At 45.8% G+C, this 18,710-nt stretch overlaps 1 protein-coding gene across 1 annotated transcript in view; it reads left to right on the top strand.

Moving 5' to 3' along the window:
- The window catches only part of TSPAN7 (tetraspanin 7), an 80,234-nt gene that overhangs the window by 45,182 nt on the left and 16,342 nt on the right, over positions 1-18,710 (top strand). The window contains exon 2 of the mRNA XM_068686460.1: positions 17,014-17,202. Coding sequence (XP_068542561.1) covers positions 17,014-17,202 — 189 coding nt within the window. The remainder of the gene's footprint in view (positions 1-17,013; positions 17,203-18,710) is intronic.

The raw sequence follows: 18,710 nt of genomic DNA, 5'->3' as shown, positions 1-18,710 counted from the left end.
CTTCGTTGTTGTTGTTGTTGGCTTCCCGTTGTGTTGGGCTGGTGTTTAGAAGAGACTGAGCCTACCTCCGGGCTCTAGAGTCTAAGTCTCTGTAGAGGGGGATGCCCAGCCACTTGTGAGGAGCAAAACATAGCGAGGGAGCAAAACAGCAGCCAAAGGTGGAGGTGAGTGAGGGAAGGATGGTGGAGCCTCCTAAAGCAGCTTTAGTTTTCACTGGGGGGGGTGAAGAGTAACAAACTTCAAGTCGTTTTCTTCAGGTAAACACATTTTTGCTTTTGAAATTGTGCTCGGTTTTGCACTTATTTCTGCTCTGTTCTCTGTTTGTGTTTTCTTGTTTTGCTTCAGTATTTATCTTCTCTCCACTCCTGCTCTCTCAGTAACTGCGTGTACTGCTGTGCTGTCAGCTGTAGCACAAAATAGCTACGATAAAACTACTCCGAAGCATTATGTACTTAAGGGCCAAGCCTCGAACCGTACTGCCAATAACGTTTATGTATAATGGGGGAAATATTCTTATATTGTGGGGAACATTGCGATGTTCCGATTGCTAAATCAGAGTGTTCTGGGTGGCTAAATGGGGCGTTTCAGTGAAGAGGAAATTGGCTTTGGAGAACTTGGCATCCGTTTACTGCGTGTGCGGTGTACCCAGTGAGCAGGTAGCGATAGCAGACCAAATGCATCACAGCTACTCCAAACTTACCAGGCTGCCTTTTCAGCCGGGTTTTCAGCCTTGTCTGAGACGTGCTGTTGGGATCCTGTGTTTTTCCCAGCAAGGGGACATGGGGCCACCAATTCTGGCCATGCCGAACTCCCCAGTTGTGCTGTGTATGTGGTGGTGTACCGTGGGTTAGTCCCCTCTGGGAGACTAAAAAACGAAAACATTCATTAATGTTATGCATTGTGCTTCAATAACCTATAGGGCAGTGAGTTTCAGTCCTTCTGAGCTTAACTCACTAAGTATCTGAAATATCTTTGGGGAGTCTGATCTTTTTGGCACTCCAAGGCTGGCAACATGAAATGCAAAAGGGACGTCTGGTCTTGTCCTATAGTCTTTTGAGTCTATTTTTTAATTCCTTCTTTTTTCTTTCTCTCTCTTTTTTTTTTTTTAATTTTATGTGGGTGATTGTAGCAACTTTATTTGGTGTTGCCTTTTTTGGTACTACTATGTTATTTCCTAGCAAACAGACTCCCATACTTTAAGCTTTTCCCAGCCCATTTGGTAAGCCACCACGTCGGTGGTGTGTCATCCTGGATTAGCAGCGAGCATCAGCTCCAGCCAGATAGGACGGCACGTTTGGGAGCTGCATCCCTGCAGTTCTGGAGCCAGTCACAGCACGGTCTTAGTGACAGCTGCTGGCGGCGTGTAGTAAGAGCTGGTGATGTAAAACAGGAAAGCTTGGTAAACGTATGGGAGAGAGTAATCGGCTAAGCATTTGTATGGCTCATGCCCAGCCTCCTAATGCTTTCTATTTTCTCTCGTTAGTAGGTGGCTCCCCAGGTTGGAAGCTTTTAAGATTGCAGATGAGGCTTGAAGAAGAATGACTGGCAACAGTGCAGACACGAACTTTACAACACCAGTCAAACGAAATAAAACAGAATGATGTGTATAATGATGGGAACATTAGCTTGTCTTACTGGTAGTATGAATGCTAGTAAGATAAATATTGAATATCTGTAAATAAACTATCATTATACTAGCATGAGACCTCCCTTCAAATTGTAATTCTTCTTGAAAAAGAGGCGATGCTTTTCTTTTCAACAGGAGCCCTGCACTGAATCATTTCCTTTAATTGCTGTTCGAAAATATAGAACAGGTTTTTTTAATGCCTACTTTTTATATTTATCTTTTTGCTTTCCATTAATTGCGGTGCTTCCATTCAGGCTTGAAAATGAAATTGCTTCCCCAGCATATTTCTTGTCTGCTATGTGTAAACATGGGCTTTTTTTTTATTAGCCTGGTTTCCAGTGAAGCTGAAAGCACACTAGCACCAAATGCACCGAGAGGCTTTCATCACTTATCTCGGTTACAGGCATTTCAAAGGAAACTCAGAGAAGCTGCCACGTAGAGCAAACCTCATCCCTTTCTCTTATTACGAGGAATTCATCTCGCATTCTGGGGACTTATCTGCAGAAGCTTCATCCTGGGGTTTAAGCTTAATTTGGGGCAACTATCCACTCGTTAAACTTCAGATTCCCACTTTTGCCTGCAAGTGTCCAGTTTTGGAAGATGTGGGCAGTAATCCTGTCGAGCTGCTCCTGCCCTGCTTTCGGCAGACGGCGGAGGACAGCGCCAGGAGCCACGTGGTGGCTGCTCAGCAAGGCTTTCTGGGGCCAGAGTCTGAAATCTTCTCTCCCTCCTTGTTTAAGCAGCCCACCCGCTTCATTTATTTGCTTTGACTCTATTTGGTTAGGGAGTGTGTTAAGTGTTACATTAAAACTGGATCGGAGCTGATGAGATGCACAGGAATAGAGGAGACTTACTTCAAAGTGAATCATCTTTAATAGCAATAAGATACACGAGGCTGGGTACAGTTTGCTCCGGCTGTCGTTAAGTACATCACTGTAGTTTTGTGCAGCAGCAGACTTCCGAGGCTCTCCTGAGTGATTCGGAGCACTCAGCTACGAATAAGGGCAGTGCTAGTGCCTGTGCTCCCCGAGGTGCTGTGGCAAAGCTGGGTGATAAGGATGGGATAAGCACGTGTCCCACAGCTTCTGGATCCATACCAAAGTGTAAGATGAACTGAAGTGTTGGGAGACCTGTGGTTAAAAGCTCTTCTGATGTCTGCACAGTCCTGATGGAAAACAGAGATGCAGATTAGTTTATCCATTCAGAGTGGGACCTATCAGTATCTCCCGTAACTTGCAGTAGGTAGAGTTTTGCACGTGTCTGGCTGGAGATGCCTGAGTATTTGCATCTCAAAAGACTATTAAATAAAAACAGTGTAGGTACTTGGGTGTTAGCAGTGGCCTGGTAGCATCACCCCTTACTGTGATTATCTGGTATTTCTTATTGAAAGGTTTCCTTTGGTTTGGTTTGTTTGTTATTAACACACCACACAACTTCAGGGCTTCAAACATCTGGGTTGAAATTTTGTTCCAGTTTGTGGCTGGATTCTTTTTCAATGTGTGCTTCAGCTGGAATTTAGCAGCTTGAGTGCAAGCCTCGATAAAAACTTTTTTTTTTTGGACAGGAAAACACGCAAGTGTCAGTATTTGCATCGAGCATCTCCAATAGGTGTACTGAACTGAAAAGCAGCTCTTAGGTGAGGGCTGTGCCTTTATTTTGAGATGCAGTAGCCACAAATACAGGAACTTACCTCAACCATTTACGCAAGAGTATAAGATTATGTATGAAAATACAGAACAAGGAGCATGCTAGGGAATTATTCCCTCTCTTCTGCAGTCCTTCAAAGCTGCCCTGTTGCTACTGCCCCTTTCTACCAGTCTGGCTTGTGGAGAAATCGTCTTTTTTCTGCCGAGGATAGGTGTACGTGTATTCCGATAGCACATCTTCACAAACACAGCTGAGCATCACCTCTCACCTTGAGCGACCAACTGCCTTGCAGATAAAGACGTGATATCCCTGTTAAACCTGCAGAGAAGGGTGGTGGTGATCACTCCAGCTGGCAACTGGTTTTGTGTGGAAGGACCCTGCCGTCCACGTAGTTGTGTCGGGGTGTGTGTGTCTGGTTTGTTGTAGGCAGCTGCTGATTTTAAGAATTATATTCTAAATGTGCATGCTTACACTCTCCACAAATGGCTGGTTCTGAACTCTTAGAAGTTAACAGCTGGCAGCACGCCGTGTCCATTTACTGCACAGCCTCTGGAGGAACCGACAAATTTGAGTTTCATTGGGCTTCTTCCTCCTCCTTTTTGCTGCTAGGAAGATAGGACTTGAGCGAACACCCTTGGTTATTGGAGCATCCCCCAGCAGTGCAGAGGAGTGCACGGAGCATCTGCACGCCACAGTTTGTGGGAATGCCTTCCTGTTGGGATCCGGAGCAGATGTGTCCTTCCTCGCTCTAAAAAAGCAGATGAGTGTTCAGGAGCGCGGCTTCTGGCTTTGACTTCGGCTTCTTGAGTAGGAGTGGCACATGAAAAACAGAGCCATATGCAAAGGACAAACGGAGCAGGATGAAAAACTGCTGTGTGGGCGCTGAGACAGAGTGCTAGACCTTGCCTGGGACATGACTGGGTTATTTCGCGATGGTACAAACTATGTTTCTTGCCCAAACCAGATCTGTATCCACCAGAGGAGTTCCCTGCAGCGTGGTGCCTTAAAGAGCTGCAGAAGCAAATATAAGGTATACAGAGGGATGGCAGCTCTTGGCTCCTTCTAAGTATGTTTAGGAGAGTGTAAATAACCTGTGATTCCCAACAGAACGGGATCAGTACATTAGGGGTTTGGTTGCAATAACAAAAACCTTCCGAAACCTCCAACAAAGCCCTTACCAGATCACCGCGTGTGCTTCTGAGCTGATTTTTGCATGGATTGAACCGAAAACGAACACGGCAGCTGACAACCTTCTTGGCAGAGGAGCCCTGGCACGGAGTGGACGGATGGAGGCTTGGGGCCCCCCGCTTCCTCCTGAGGGGTTCCAGCCAATTTGGGTTTTTAGCAGGCCCCCTGCTTTCCCCCTTGTGCCTCCTGTGGGTGAGGGGGTGAAGCTGCCCATCTGCCACCTTCTGCAGGCAGCGACCCTGTCGCTGCCCTCGCCTCCTGCCCTCCCACCCCCGTGGCAGCCCGCTGGGGGAGATCCCTGGCTTTGGAAATGCATCCTTGGGGTTGTGCGTGTGCCTTTTTCTCGTGTCCGCGTGCCGCGAGGGGCTGTGGTCAGCAGGCAGGCAAAAATCCCCTTCTCTCCGCTACGATTTGCAAATTTCGGAGCTCGAAACTTCTGGCACGGGTCCCAGCAGCGTGACCTTGAATTCAGTGCTATTGAATTTCTGCACGCCGCTATTATCGCCCATTTCTGGGCTGTAGCCTGCTCTTTCTGAAGGGCGTTGGGAGCGGAGGAGCCTGAGCGCAAAGTGGTGCCGAGAGAGGTTCGTACCACTGCCGTCGTGTGCTGTGACTAATGAGCTTGTTAAGCAGTGCTTAATTCGTTTCAAGTTTTCTCCCTGTTAAATCTTAACTTTGTAAGAACACCAGGTAAACAATCCAATAGCTCTGCTTTTCCTGCAAAGAGAGCAATGGTTCTGGGTCTCGTGCTGCGGGGGATGCTTTTACTTTTTACGTTGATTTGCAGTCTTTGATGACTTTTTATTTATTATTTTTTTTCAGTACTTTTTTCACAGTATCTTTTCTGGCACAGTTTATGGTGCCTGCCCTAGTGCTGGTGCAGAAGAACACCTCTCCTCCTGTTGACTCTACCAAACCTCCTTCAGCAGAGGTTTTCCCTACCCGAATCAGGCTCGGGGTACAGCTGTGTCTTTCCATGTGGTCATAGATCGTACTTGTGCTAACATGGGCTTTGGCTGTCGTACTGGTCTGGTGGGCACAGTCAGCACCATCAGCTGCTTTTCCGGGCGTTTCATTTTCCTGATTTACTTTCTTCACATAGGGATTATAGAAGTTTGGCTGTTGCATGTAAGAAACAGTAAAGGATTTAAATAGGGGATACTCCTAGTCTTGATTACCTTGCATATTTTTCATTTAAAGTCTGATATCTCAATAAAACTGGAGAACTGTTTTAAGGTGTGAGTGCTTCTTAAACCCACATTGCTGTCATCTTTGTGTATTGCTACTGCAGGGGTTTGAAAGTGTGATTCTGAGGGACGGCTGCTGCCTGGGTGTAAGACAGAGAGTTTAAGCTTCCACAGTTTCAAGTCCTACAGAAAAATATTCTCTGGCAATATCCATTTACTAATGATGAGTTTTTTCCTTCTATTCCCATCCTAGCAAGGTGGTTGATGCCCCAGGCCTGTCAGTGATCGAGAGGCGTTTGGGCAATGCCCTCAGCAGTGTGCTTTAACTTTTGGTTAGCCCTGGGGAGGTCAGGCAGCTGGACTCGATGATCTGTAGGGTCTGTAGGTCCCTTCCAGCTGAGCTATTCCCTTCCACCCCACTGTGTATAGTGCTAGGCCTTCAAAACATCCACTGGCTCTTTGCTTAGGAGTGCGTGTTCACATTCATAATGAACGGAGTGGACACGTGTTTGAAATTACACTTGTGGAAAGCTTGGCGATTCCCAATGCTATGTTAATTGTTGAAAAATAGATTTTGACACTTCAGAAGGCATGAGAGTTTGGCTGGGATGGACATCTGGAAGACAGCAAGCTTGGCTTTCCCTAAATTTTTGTAAAACAGGCAAGCAAATGAAGAAAAAGGACCGCTCAGTTGTGGCTGTGACTCTCAAGCTCTGTGGCAATGTTCTCGTCCAGCCATTGCTGCGCTGCCCAGGAGGAGCAGAAGGAGATGCAGCACTGCCGTCTTGAGAGCGACATCCCTGGGCAAAAGTCCTCTCTGGTGGCACAGGCACCGGAGCTAGCTCAGAGTCAGGTGAGGCGGGATGCCCCTATTTCAACTACTAAAACACCTGGGCTTTATTCGGCTGCTTTTCCCCTTGCACGCTCTGTCCCGTGAGGCACCCCACAGTCCTGCTGTGAAATCCTGGCGGTGACTTCACAGAATCACAGAATTTCTAGGTTGGAAGAGACCTCAAGATCATCGAGTCCAACCTCTGACCTAACACTAACAGTCCCCACTAAACCATATCCCTAAGCTTCATTTCCTCTCGTCAGCTCCTCCACTTCGGTGGCCATCCCTTGAACACCAGCTCATTAATGGGTTAAGCCCTATCCAGACTTTGGTAGCAACAGGTAATCTCACACCCATATACCCGACAGGCTGGGCACTCTGTAGAGAAAAGACGTAGTGGAGGATGAAGGATATTCAGAAGAAAAACCAAAGCTGGAGGAACTGAGCTGCAGACAAGGTTGTGGCTGCGCAAAGCAGTGCAGGTTTTACACCATGCTCCACAAGCTGAGGAGATAAGTGCTGGGGGCTCCTCCTTTCTCTAATGAGGTGCTGCAGTTTGTAGAGTGGGATGCTGCTTTTGATACTTCCTAACGGGAAGCTCTTTTTCCTTCAACACTCAGGCATGCATATTTATAGCTACGTTTCAATAAATTAGTCCTGAAAATTCCCAGCAGAAATGTATTTTTGCATTTTATTTTTTACCCAGAGATGACCACATTTTGGTCTGCAGCTGATTTAGGAGATACATCAATTAATAGAGCTACTTGTAACCAAACCATAAAATAAAACATTTCTTCTCATTTAATGAAGTGTCTTACATAAAAATAAATATCCGCCTAGTAATGAAGATACTAATTTTACTAAAATTTCTAAGTATTTCCCTAAGTGCAAGGTGGGATAAAGCTGAGTTTTCCACCAGGGGAATATGACTGTTTCTTATAACCATTTATTATGCGCGTGATCATAGAATGGAGATCAGGTCCCAAATCCCATTATTCTTCCTGAATCTCCCAGTAAGTGGCATGTAATTAATTATTTCTTTATGGAAAAAAAAAAATATAATCTATAAGAATAGGTTTTGCTACTATGTTAGCAAGAAATGATCAGTTTTGAGCCACACTGCAAGGGGCTTTTCAAGCTGTCATGTCTGTCCCCCCCACCCCCACTGCTCTCTTTGTTAATGCTTTTAGGACTTCTTGGGACATATCCAATTTTTCATCCTTCAGTGAACTGGAGGACTTGGATTTTACCCCCGCTGTTAATTAGAGGAACACTGTCATCTTCTCCGGGTGGCAAGGAGGCACCGTGGGGAGGCTGTTATCCTCTCTGTTTTTTTATTTTTTTTTCTAAGTGCTGGTTTAACCTATTTTTTATTTTGAAGCCCATAACATGTATGGTTAGTGTATGGGTATGTGGGGGTTCTGGGAAATACCCAGACTGTATATACAACGTGCACTTACTTTTGGAGGTCGTTTAACTCAATTGATGCTGAAAGAGGCACCATTATAGTTAGGGGTAAGGACACACTGCTTTCTGCAGGGTTGGTGATGAGTAGCCTGATCAACTGCATTCTCTGTGACAACCTTGTAGTCACTTTGGTGTCTGTCTGAGAGTTGGTGTTTTATTTCATTTCCATAGTGTTTTTTTAAACAGCCCTACAGTTTCAGCTCCAAGGATATTAATGTGGTGGTGGCTCACTTATAACAAATATTCATGCGCTTGTAATAACATCACAGCAAGGAAGATAAGCAAACATCAGAAATATTTTTGGGAAAAAAAAATAGGATGTCAGTCCACAAACGGAAAGGAGCTGGGGAAGAAGAGGTTGTTATGCTTGACATTGGTGTATCTAATCAAAATCTGCTGCTCTGTGTTTCAGAGCAAAGCTGGTGGCTGGCTGCTGACCTGGATGCACTAGGTACCCAGCTCTGACCTGGTGGGGACATGAGAGTGGTGAATGCATCCCTATTGCCATAGGTTGCTCGTGCTGCTATCCCTAATGTCATTTTCTGCAGGGAGGGCATGGACCAGCAGTCCTAATATACAGGATTCCCAGTTTGGGAAGGAACGAGCAAGGGCTGTGTGAGGTAATCCATTCTGTGACAGCAGCTAGGACTAGATGGATGCTGAGCCACGTGGATTGTAATTCAAACAGATTGCTAGGGCAAAGGGACAAACCAAGACCTGTAGTGCTGGACATCCTACCTGTGCAACAGAAAGAGACAGCTCCGAATGCAAAGGGTTGCAGCTGACCAAGGTGAGACAAGCAATGGATCATGGAGAGGGATGCAAGCTACCAAATTAAGGTCATGGCATTTTTCTTTGCATCCTTTGGACTGGGTTTTCTTAAAGGGATTGTGTAGAGGGGAAACTCTGTCAGGAAAGGAGAGGAAGGAGAGGGACATGCCTGAGTTAGAAAAGAGGGGAGACAAAAAATTTTTCTTCGGTAGAGTCTTCCCTGAGCACAGTATAGTTACGGTGGACTTAAAAATAAATAAATCGATATTATTTTTTATTATTTTTTTTTTAAAGAAAGTTCTGCTGGAAAAATTTATTTCTTTCTTTGATCGGATTTTTTTTTTAATAGCTTATTTTTTTGTGGAAATACTAGGCAGTAACACTGGTGACGGCACCTTCGGTGGTAGTTTTGTGTATGTTGTGGTTTTTTTTCTGCCAATGTGCATCTTTTATTTTTTCCAAAGGGGAGGGAAAGATGTGGAAAAGTTGCCTCCTTCCAAAGATACAGCTTTCTTTTAGTTCCAGCAGAGGTCAATACTGTGCAAAACGTAACTGAGGGTGACTTCTAAGGTGTAGTCAAGATCACTAGATGCGAAGATAGAAAATTCAGCTGTGTTGCTGCCTTACATGCGTCTCCACATTACATCCTATCTTTTCTTTCTGCTTTGCTCCAGCCTGTGAAGAGCTGACACTGAAGATCCGAAGAAGATTTATGTTTGTTTTAGTCCCCTGCCTGCCTGATGAGAACCCAGAGGCTGAGGCAGAAAAAGATTCAAAGCCAGCCACTCCCCTTGCTTGGCAGGCTGTAAAGCAAGAACATTTTTGAATGTGATCCCTTGCTTATTTCAGGAAACTTATAAAATTTTCAGAGGTAGGCCAGTTATTTTTAAGCCTCTCTAGGCATGCTTTTAATGCAGGGTATGCTCAAGGTCGACCATTTTCCTCATGAAAAAATTTCCGTCCTGTGGGGAGAAGTCTGGTAGATCTAATTAGCCGTGTGCTGTGGTCCTCTCTCGTTTCCTCACAGCCTGCTAAACCTATCGCTAGACCCTTCAGCTTCAGCCAAGATGGATTGCATTAGTTCTTGTCTGCCTTCCCCTGGCTTCATCCGTTTTAAGCACAGACTTTCTCTAGTCCTTTAGAGGAAAAGATTGCAGCAGAGAGGTGCTGAGACAGCACGCCTCTACCAAAAGGCAAGGAGGCTGGTGTTTGGAAGGACTGAAATCAAGGAGCTGAAAATATCAAAAGCGTGCCTATTTCCTTTGCATTTGACTCCTTTCTGCCGCTTTGGATCTCTTTTCAAGTCGCACACGTTTTGCAATCAATCATTTAGCAAGGTTGTGAATATGAAATGAAACGGTAAAAATGATACCTACAACGAGAGCCTGATTAATGAAGCTGACCTCCTGCTTCTTGGTTCTGTGAGTAAAAAACTGGTCCAGAGAAATGCTGTGTTCTCCCAGGTGCTTCTGAAATCAGCAGGGATTGCTGTTGTGCTCAGTATCAGTCAGGATTGGGTACCGAGTCTTATTTTGCCAGAGCTTAGGAAGCAAAATAGCTGACATCTGTAATGAACAGGAGGACATGAATTATGTAGACAAATAAACTAGCAATTACTGCTGCACATTTATCTTCACCTCTGTAAATGATAAACTTTAAATGTTCCATATGGAAGCCCTGTGTATAAATTAGTTCCTCTGCATTTGGGCCTGTTGAAATCTCAGTGGATGTGAGATGGAGTAGCTTTTATATCTCCCGTCTCGGTTTAAGACGGCAGCTCCCTTCATACCGTGCTGCAAATGCTTTGTGAGATTTGGGGTGTGAAGAAAGCAGACTCCATTAGGATGCAGTGTGCATCCTGGTTAAAGGAGTACGTAATGTTTTCCTGCGTTATTCTGACAGAATTAAAGATAGTGCAGTTTCAAAAGTTATTCTCTGAATCCTCTTCTCTTATTTACATGTTTCTCCTCTGTTACCCAGAAGGAGGGGGGTTGATATTATTTATTTTTTGTTCTGGTCCTGTTAAAATAAGTAATTCCTAGGCATTTGTGTGTTGTCCCTTAATGAGAAAATGTGTATGTTCAGTATCAGTTCTGATTTCAGAAATGCATAGCATTATCAGGGTATCATTGTCCCTGGCTCCTGTAAAGCTGCAGCACATACCCTCGTGTTGAAGCTATTGGCCATATCTCTGCCTGTGTGTCTCTGAAGAGCAGAGGGCTTATTGGACAGGTGAAGTTACGCCTAGCATTCAGTTCAGTTGTATTTGTGCCCATCTGAAGCACATTAACTTTTTTACTACATCTAGTCAGCTCCACGTGCAGTCTCGCAGTCCTACTGACAATCCCTGATATGTTCAGATGCTGAATAAGAGTACTTATACCCAGAGACGTGAGCTGGGAAGAAGCAGAAGCGAATAAAGATGCCTGAGAGGCCAGTGAGGTTTGGGCTCGTGGTCAGAGCAAGGGGTAGAGCTGGTTGGATTTTTTTTTCCAGGTTCCTTTTTTTTAAAAAAAAAATCAGCCAGAACTTGCTGATTCATCTAGATTCAAACACGCCATGGGAACATCTTGATTGCAGTGGAGTTTTTCTTGGAAAATGACCAGGTTGCCTACCTGCTTCATTTCCTGCCATCTAGTCCGTCAAGGGCTTCAGGGCTGTATTTGCCAAGCCTGAGTTCAGAAGCAATCAGCGTGAGGCCTTGTAGCCCTAAACAGTGCAATCTCTAGCTGCATCTAGTCCTTACAATCCTTGCCCTGCTTGGATATCTGCTACATTATTATTTTTTTTGGAATGTTTGACCTAAATGAAAGGCAGGCCTAGTAAAGTTAAACTGAATGCTACATCTCGGGTTTCTGTGCTGAAGAAGCATGAGTTAAGGGGCTTCTGTGGCAGTGAATTTTTGCAATGAACTATCTTTGATGAAATCCAGCATGAAATATCTTTTTAATAATGTGCAAGGCTGGAGAAATGGCACAGAAGAGAACCAGAAGTTGCATGGTGTTGTTTTATTATTTTTTTTTTGGGTCCCGAGGAGGAGTAATTGGTGTCTCAAGGTTGCTTGTCTTGAAAGGTCGATGCAGTACCACTGCAGTATCCACGGGTTTCAGCATCCTACCTCCAACAGGGACATCCGCAGCACCTTGGACAGCCGTGGAGGTACCAGCCACCTGCCTGAGGTGGTTTGCATGGCGGGGAGGCAGGCAGTGTGCCTGTCCCTCCTCTCCCTCCCCGGCTGGGGCACAGTGCAGGAGGATGGTCAGCACAAGGAGGCAGGAGTCGTGAGGAAAATGACTGTCTTTATGCACATTTAGGGTGGCAACAGACAGACAAAATCCTGAATTAGGGTGAATCAGAAGTAACAGTCACTCCCCAAACAGGTTTTAGTACGAGGCTACGAGGCCCTCGCGCTTCCCTGACTGACGGCAGCTGCGTGTGAGGCAGGAAGAAGGGAGCCATACGTCAGGAGCCTAAACGGAGCGCTTTGTCCTAGAAATGTATGCAAACAGGGAGCATCCGTCAAAATAGATTAAACACCCTGCTGCGCGCGAGAGGCAGGGCAATTTGCAAGAATTAAAAAGAGCTGACAAAAGTCGGCACTAACACCCAGCATGTGAGCCCGTTTGTGGGCATGAAGCTTGTCCGAGTTTCTGGAGGCTGGCTGTGCGCGCTGGGCTTGCCCTGAGCACCCATAAGTCAGGCCTTCCCTGGCACCGTGACTGTTTTATCTGGGTGTGGACTACTATGGTTTAAACCAAAGCTCTTGTAAAATCTGAGGGTGCATGGGAAGGGCCTTGAAACCTGCCATGTTGAGGTTTTGCTCTTTTGCTTTCTCTTAAGCTGATATTTCGGGCTTTTGCTTTCTCTTAGTCTATAATAGAAAGGGAGGGGGCAGGCCCACCACGGCTGTCAGGCCGTGAGGGCGAGCAGGCAGTGACCAGGCCGGTCTCCTGTCACCTTACATTTGTCACAGCTGATACTGCGTAAGACGGGGCTGAGGCCTGGCGAGGCCACCCAGACCCATGGTGGGATGGCCTTGTTTTACTGTACCACTCCAGATCTCTGGTCTGAAACACTGTAGTTTCTTTCTCTGTCTGCCAAGGAGCTCGGGTCTGGACGTGCCTGGGAATAGGCACTGAACTGTCTGTCTTAGCCAAACCTGAGCAGAGAATGCAGGTTGCCAGGAACATCATCCCATTTCCAGGACGAAGCTTAATTCTTAGCAGGCCCACACAAAGGACAAATTTTGCTGCTGCTCTCCTGCCCCATGTGTGCCAGCTTTTGCAGGTGTTTAGGTGTAACATGGCTGTGGAATCTGAACTGTGGCTCTGGTGGGCTCTAAAAGGTTTGTAGTGACTGTCCTGTGTCTGCTAGGATAGCTTAGTATTGTGCACGTCTCCAGGGGACAACGTATTCTCATACGCATATAGCTGCTACTGTTTATCTTGATGATTTGCTTAACTCTACGGGGAGAAAAAAATACATGCATGCACAAGCACGCGTGAATAAGACCCTATATCTCAAATGAAAAGGTACTTTTTCTTTTTCTCCCATGAAATATAAAATTTCCTGGCTAATATATATATAATGTCTGATTTCATAATGAGCAGAGCCTTGGGAAGAACAAGGGTACTTCTGAACACCCTTGCTCTCAACGTTTTTGAAGCCTACTGACTAAAAGCTGACAGAGCCAGCCTGAGTCTCCCAATGAGTACAAATGTTTTCCTTCCTTGAATAACAGAGAAATCTGAAATATATATAGCTGCTTGCCAGTGTTGTTTCAGATTTGCTGAGGGTAAGCAGTTCTTGGTAGCTTTTGGGTGACAGGAGGAAGATGCCATCTTTCACCTGGATGTCGGAGCACTGCAGATATTAAAGCTGTACAAGAACCCCGTGAAGTTAATGGTGTTACCGTTGTTTTAGGGAGGCACCAGAGAAGTGAAACAGCCTGCCTTGAATAAGGAGGTACTTGCAAGAAGTAACTGGAAGAACCGTAATTCTATATACTGTTTATTTATTTTTAAGGGGTGCTGAGGAGTCCAAGGGAATGTAAATGGCTAGGTTTGGGAGTGCTAAAGCATCCTGGTATCCTGTTTGATTCCCAAGCCTTCACCTTCATAGTGTTGCCTGTTTGAGGTGACTTTTAGTTGCCCCGATAATCTCCCTCGTGAGCGACACGACGAGGTTTCACAGCTTCCCTGCAGCACAGCTGCCAGCGTTGCTGCTGGCTCCACATCCCAGCGTGGCGGTGAGCAGGGTGCCACGTTCAGCGCTGTGGGGCGTGCTCCCCTCAAACCCAGCTCCTGTGTTTGTATCAAACTTTCCTAATTTATTTAAAAGGGCTTTTTAGTGTGCTTTGATGGCAGGACATTCAGCCTTAGATTTTTTTAATTTTTTTTTTCCCATTGAAATGTGTGATAATGGTCTGAAAGGAAGGGAAGGGAGCGGGGCAGATGAGGGGGAGGCCGTGCATTGCAGGAGGTACCGTGAGTTTTCTGTTAGACCTTCCTGCCATGAATGTCCCTCCTGCTTTTGAAGAAAACAAACCTAAAAAAAAGAAGCTGGTACATTGATTGTTCCCTCGATTATGTGATGGAACAGAGAGATAGGGATAAAAAGTGTATCTCAAAAATACAGAAATGAGGTTTGCCTTTGGGTGGAAGTGGGCTTTGGTCAGACTGCCACTCGTGCTCTGGTAAATAAAGGTCAGTAAAATATCTGCAAGGAAGTCTTCTGTTTTTTCCTCTTCATGAGCACAGTTACAAGCTGCATGACCGCAGCCCAAGGATATCTGCAGCACTTCTCTCAGGAAACTTAACCATCCCTCTGCACAGTGAGATTTGCTGGGATGTTAGGCCTCACTGCCGATGCAGGATTTCCTTAAACCCATCTACACCAGAGCTCTACTAAGAAACAAAAAGGGAATGAGCCGCCAATAGACTTTGCTCCTTTTCTCCCAAAGTCTTTGTATATCGTAAAATGGATAGGCCCCCTGGAGGTACAGGGAAACCAGACTCTTAAAACACATAGTAAAGGGTTAGTAATTGTTTCAAATAGCAGAATACAAATGCTTTTTATTGCAAGGCTGGAGTTCTCTTTCCAATGTGAAGCCGCTTGTTTGTTTTGGCAGCAGAGGCTGCTTTTACTTCTCCCCGAGGACAGTGGTAAAACTTTCAGCAGCTCAGCTCACGCACAGAAACCAGACCTTTGTCCCACTGGAGGCAAGAAACCAACATTTGTTCTTTGGGCTTCGGAGTCCCTCACAGCTCGCTTGCTGGCTTTGCTTTTAACCTGCTAATCTGGACTGTCTGAACAAGCTTTTGTATAGGAGCAGAGAGAGAGATGCTCCTTTCCTTGAAGGGCTTTGCGGAGGGATGGGACTAAACTCAGGAGGTGTTTGATGCCTGTGGTTACATAAGCTACATGGTGATTTTTTTTTTTGACGTTAAATTGTTGGTTGACGGGCCGCAACAGCGAGGACTCAGCACTTTCCACAGATCTGCACTGAGGGATGAAGAGCAGTTGGATTTGCTCTTAACTCCCCTGTGGGCAGGGGAGCAGAAATCTTCGCTAATCCTGTTCTGGAGGTGTGACAGAAATACCAACACCTGCGGCAGGTCGGGAGCAGAAGGGGAGGTTTTGGGAAACCGCAGGAATTGACGGGTTTCTCTGGCAGTGCTGCACCCTGGTGTGCTGTGGATGGGAGCCAAGTGGGGGCATTTTTTTCCCTACAGCTCTGAAAGGTGGTGGGAGAAGGAAGAGAATGAGCTAAGAAGTGTTAAAATTGCCAGATGAGATGATTTGCTCTGTGTTATGGAAAGGCTCTCCTCCCTCTGAGGAGACATTAATTCAATTTTCTCTGCTTGGCCTCCTCTCCTTCGGTTTCTCTCCTTATTCTCTCTCTCTTTTGGCTTCGCTTCTTCCACTCCATTCCTCCCCCCAGCATCCCTCTCCAATATCTTTCTTCATGGCACCTATTCTGTATCCTCTCTCCTCCTGGCATTTTCCCTGTGTGGCTCTGATTGTTCAGCAGCTCCGCTCAATGCGGTTCCCTCAGGAGCAGAAGTGCTGTACCTCAGCAGCATCAGAGCAGCATCAGAGCAGCTTTGCTGTGACTCCGTCAGACACATTCAGAAAAGATGACAGGCTCCTTCACCTGCTAATCCTGAGCAGCAAGACAGTGGAAATGACCTAGTGGGAAGGCAGTGACAAGGGTGCACTCTGTGTGGGTTTTTTGAGCGAGCCTGGATATAAAAAGCCAAGAAACTGCTTTCCTTTTTCCTTTGAGAAGGTTTTCCTTGAATTAATTCATGTCAACCTTTCTGAAAAGTGGCTGAAAGTGATCTAACGAAGTAGCTCAGCTTTGTGCAACACCTGCCAGCACCAGTCCCCTCCATAAACAACCGCAGGGCAGCCCTGGTGTGACAGCAGGGCATTAAAAGTTTTCCCAGCAGTATAAAGATGTCCACAAGGGAGAAGTTGGAAAGCACACAAAAGAATACTGTCAGGGCATTTCTTCCATTTCAGCCCGTTGGTAGTGGCCTTGAGGAGCTGGAAAGTGGTTTGGAGGAGGTCAGGCAGTGTCTGCAGGCCTGGTGCTCAGGACTGTCTTAATGCTTTTCAATTAATTAAAAATATCACAATTCTTCTTGCTAGCCATGCATGCCCACTGGGTTTTTTGGGCTGTGGGCATCGTCTTCACATTTTAGGCATGAAGCTGGGTACCCCCAAGGCCATGTACTCGGAGGGGGAAAGCTTCTGTTTGGCCAGGGGTCTCGCTTGCATGGGAGCAGGGAAGGCTCAGCTTCAAGGGCAGTGCACCGCAAGGGATGCTTGCATTCCTGAAACTGAGCACTTCAGATTAAAAAAGGACAGGACAGGAGGTAGGAAGTTTTGTTGTCCAGGTAGTTTTTGTGACAAAAGTCGGGATGTGTGAGGTATGGGCAGTTATTATTGGCTTTTGGTAAGAATGATGGACTTGGCCACCTCTCTTGGCATGCTGTAGGAGCAGAGAGCCTGTTTCTAGACAGAGAGGGGCTATGAGCAAGCACTGCACTCTCCCTTGGCAATCATCAGCCTTGCAGTGATTAGTCCTAGATGTTTGTCTTCCAATGGCAGCCGTAATGTAACATCTCCAGAGACTGGAAATTAATTTTCTCTGTGCATCCCTCTGGAGCTAGCAAAAGTCTTGCAGCTCCCTTCTGCCAACACAACAGCACCAACGGAGCTCTTCAGGATCACGGTGCACTGGATTTGGATGCCTTCACTGACAGCTTTCTCCCCTTCCTTTGCAGATCACAGGTGTTATCCTTCTCGCAGTGGGCGTCTGGGGCAAGCTCACTCTAGGCACGTACATCTCTCTCATCGCTGAGAACTCCACCAATGCTCCCTACGTGCTCATCGGAACGGGTACCACCATCATTGTCTTCGGGCTTTTCGGCTGCTTTGCCACTTGTCGTGGCAGCCCATGGATGCTGAAACTGGTAAGGACGCCAAGGTGCTGTATAGGAAGAGGCTTTGTCAATGTATTATGATTTCCCGCTCCTGCCCCAAGCTTCGCCAGATGTTAACATGTTTTTTTAGGCACATACGCTAGATTTTATGGGTCTTAATGTTCAACACGTGTGTCTTTTGGATAAAGAAGCGAAAAAAAGTCTTTGCCAAAACCAGTTGTTGATTGAGTTTGAATGAATTTCGCTACTGCGCAGCATGCAGGCCAATCCGTGGCTGGGAGCAAGGGTAAAGTGCCTCTCTGCGAGCAGTTCCACGGTCGTCCTGTTTTTCTGTGAGCCAGACAGGTGTATTTACAATCTTAAAAGTGCTCACAGCACCATAAATGTAAAATTTATTTGAAATGTAGATTAAAGGGGTCTCTGATGTGAAATCCGTGGAAAAATATTTGGTACCTTCTAAATGCGCACCAGTCTTGCTTTTTTCCTAACACTCACCAGAATGAAATAAGTCAACCCCAGACAGCACAGCTCTGTACTGTATGTTTTTCCACATCTCAAAAGCACCGTGGAGTCAAGGTATGCTAAGCTGAGGTACAGCAGCCACCTTAACCAGTTTAACCTCTCTTACTGCAAGTTTCTGTCCAAGTTTTCCAGCTCACCTTGAAATGCAATGTTGCTAGCAGTTAAACAAACCTATATCATGAACCGTGCTCCTAGGAATATTCAAGAGCAAAATTTAAAATGCGTAACGATTTGAAGGGTGGAAATACTGCTTGTGAAACACTGACATGGTGGAAAAGGGCTTGACAGTAGATGCATCTGCTGCCATGCCATTTTAGGGCTGATTTCCTGAGGAGATGAGACGATTCTTCTCCGATGTGAAGCGGGCTTTAAAAAGGACATCCTAAAGGGAGTTAATTTTCTAAAGCGATGGCACAGCAGGGGAGAGGCAGGAGCTGCAGATTGAGCAGTGGGTATGTGTGGATGGCCAGTCGGCGTGCACCTAACACCGTTGCAGGTGCACCACTGCTGTCTCTTGCTGGTGATGTGCTGTCAGGGTGTGCGTGGAGGATTGTCAGAGTTCCTGCAGTCCAGATGGGAAAGTGTGAAAGAATATATAAATCCATAGGAAATCAGGCTCTGCTCGTTGCTCTGTTAGTCATGTAGCCTGTTTTAAGGTATGTCCCCTAGCTTAGTGTGGCATGTTGCTGTTCCAAACACATAGGTTTATTTTCATTGTACACGTGAGAAATATTTCAAAACCTTACTTCTTTCCTGAGTGGAATACAGAAGTGATTTGACAGCAGTATTAGTTGTAGAGAATTATTTTTTTGGTTCTGTCTTCCCTGTTGTCCTCCCTTCCCTAACAACCTTCTATTAAAAATAAATTTCCCTCTTTCCATTAAATCCTATTAGGACTGAATTTAATTTAAAATGTTTCCTTTTTAAAATAACTGTTGAGTTATTTAGCACATGGAGAAAACAGGCATTTTCCCATGAGAAGATTAAGCCCCAGCTTCAAATTTTACCACCCTACT

This window comes from Anas acuta, chromosome 1 (genome assembly GCF_963932015.1).
Source record: "Anas acuta chromosome 1, bAnaAcu1.1, whole genome shotgun sequence".
Lineage (NCBI taxonomy): Eukaryota > Metazoa > Chordata > Aves > Anseriformes > Anatidae > Anas > Anas acuta.
This window is presented reverse-complemented; position numbering and strand designations above follow the sequence as displayed.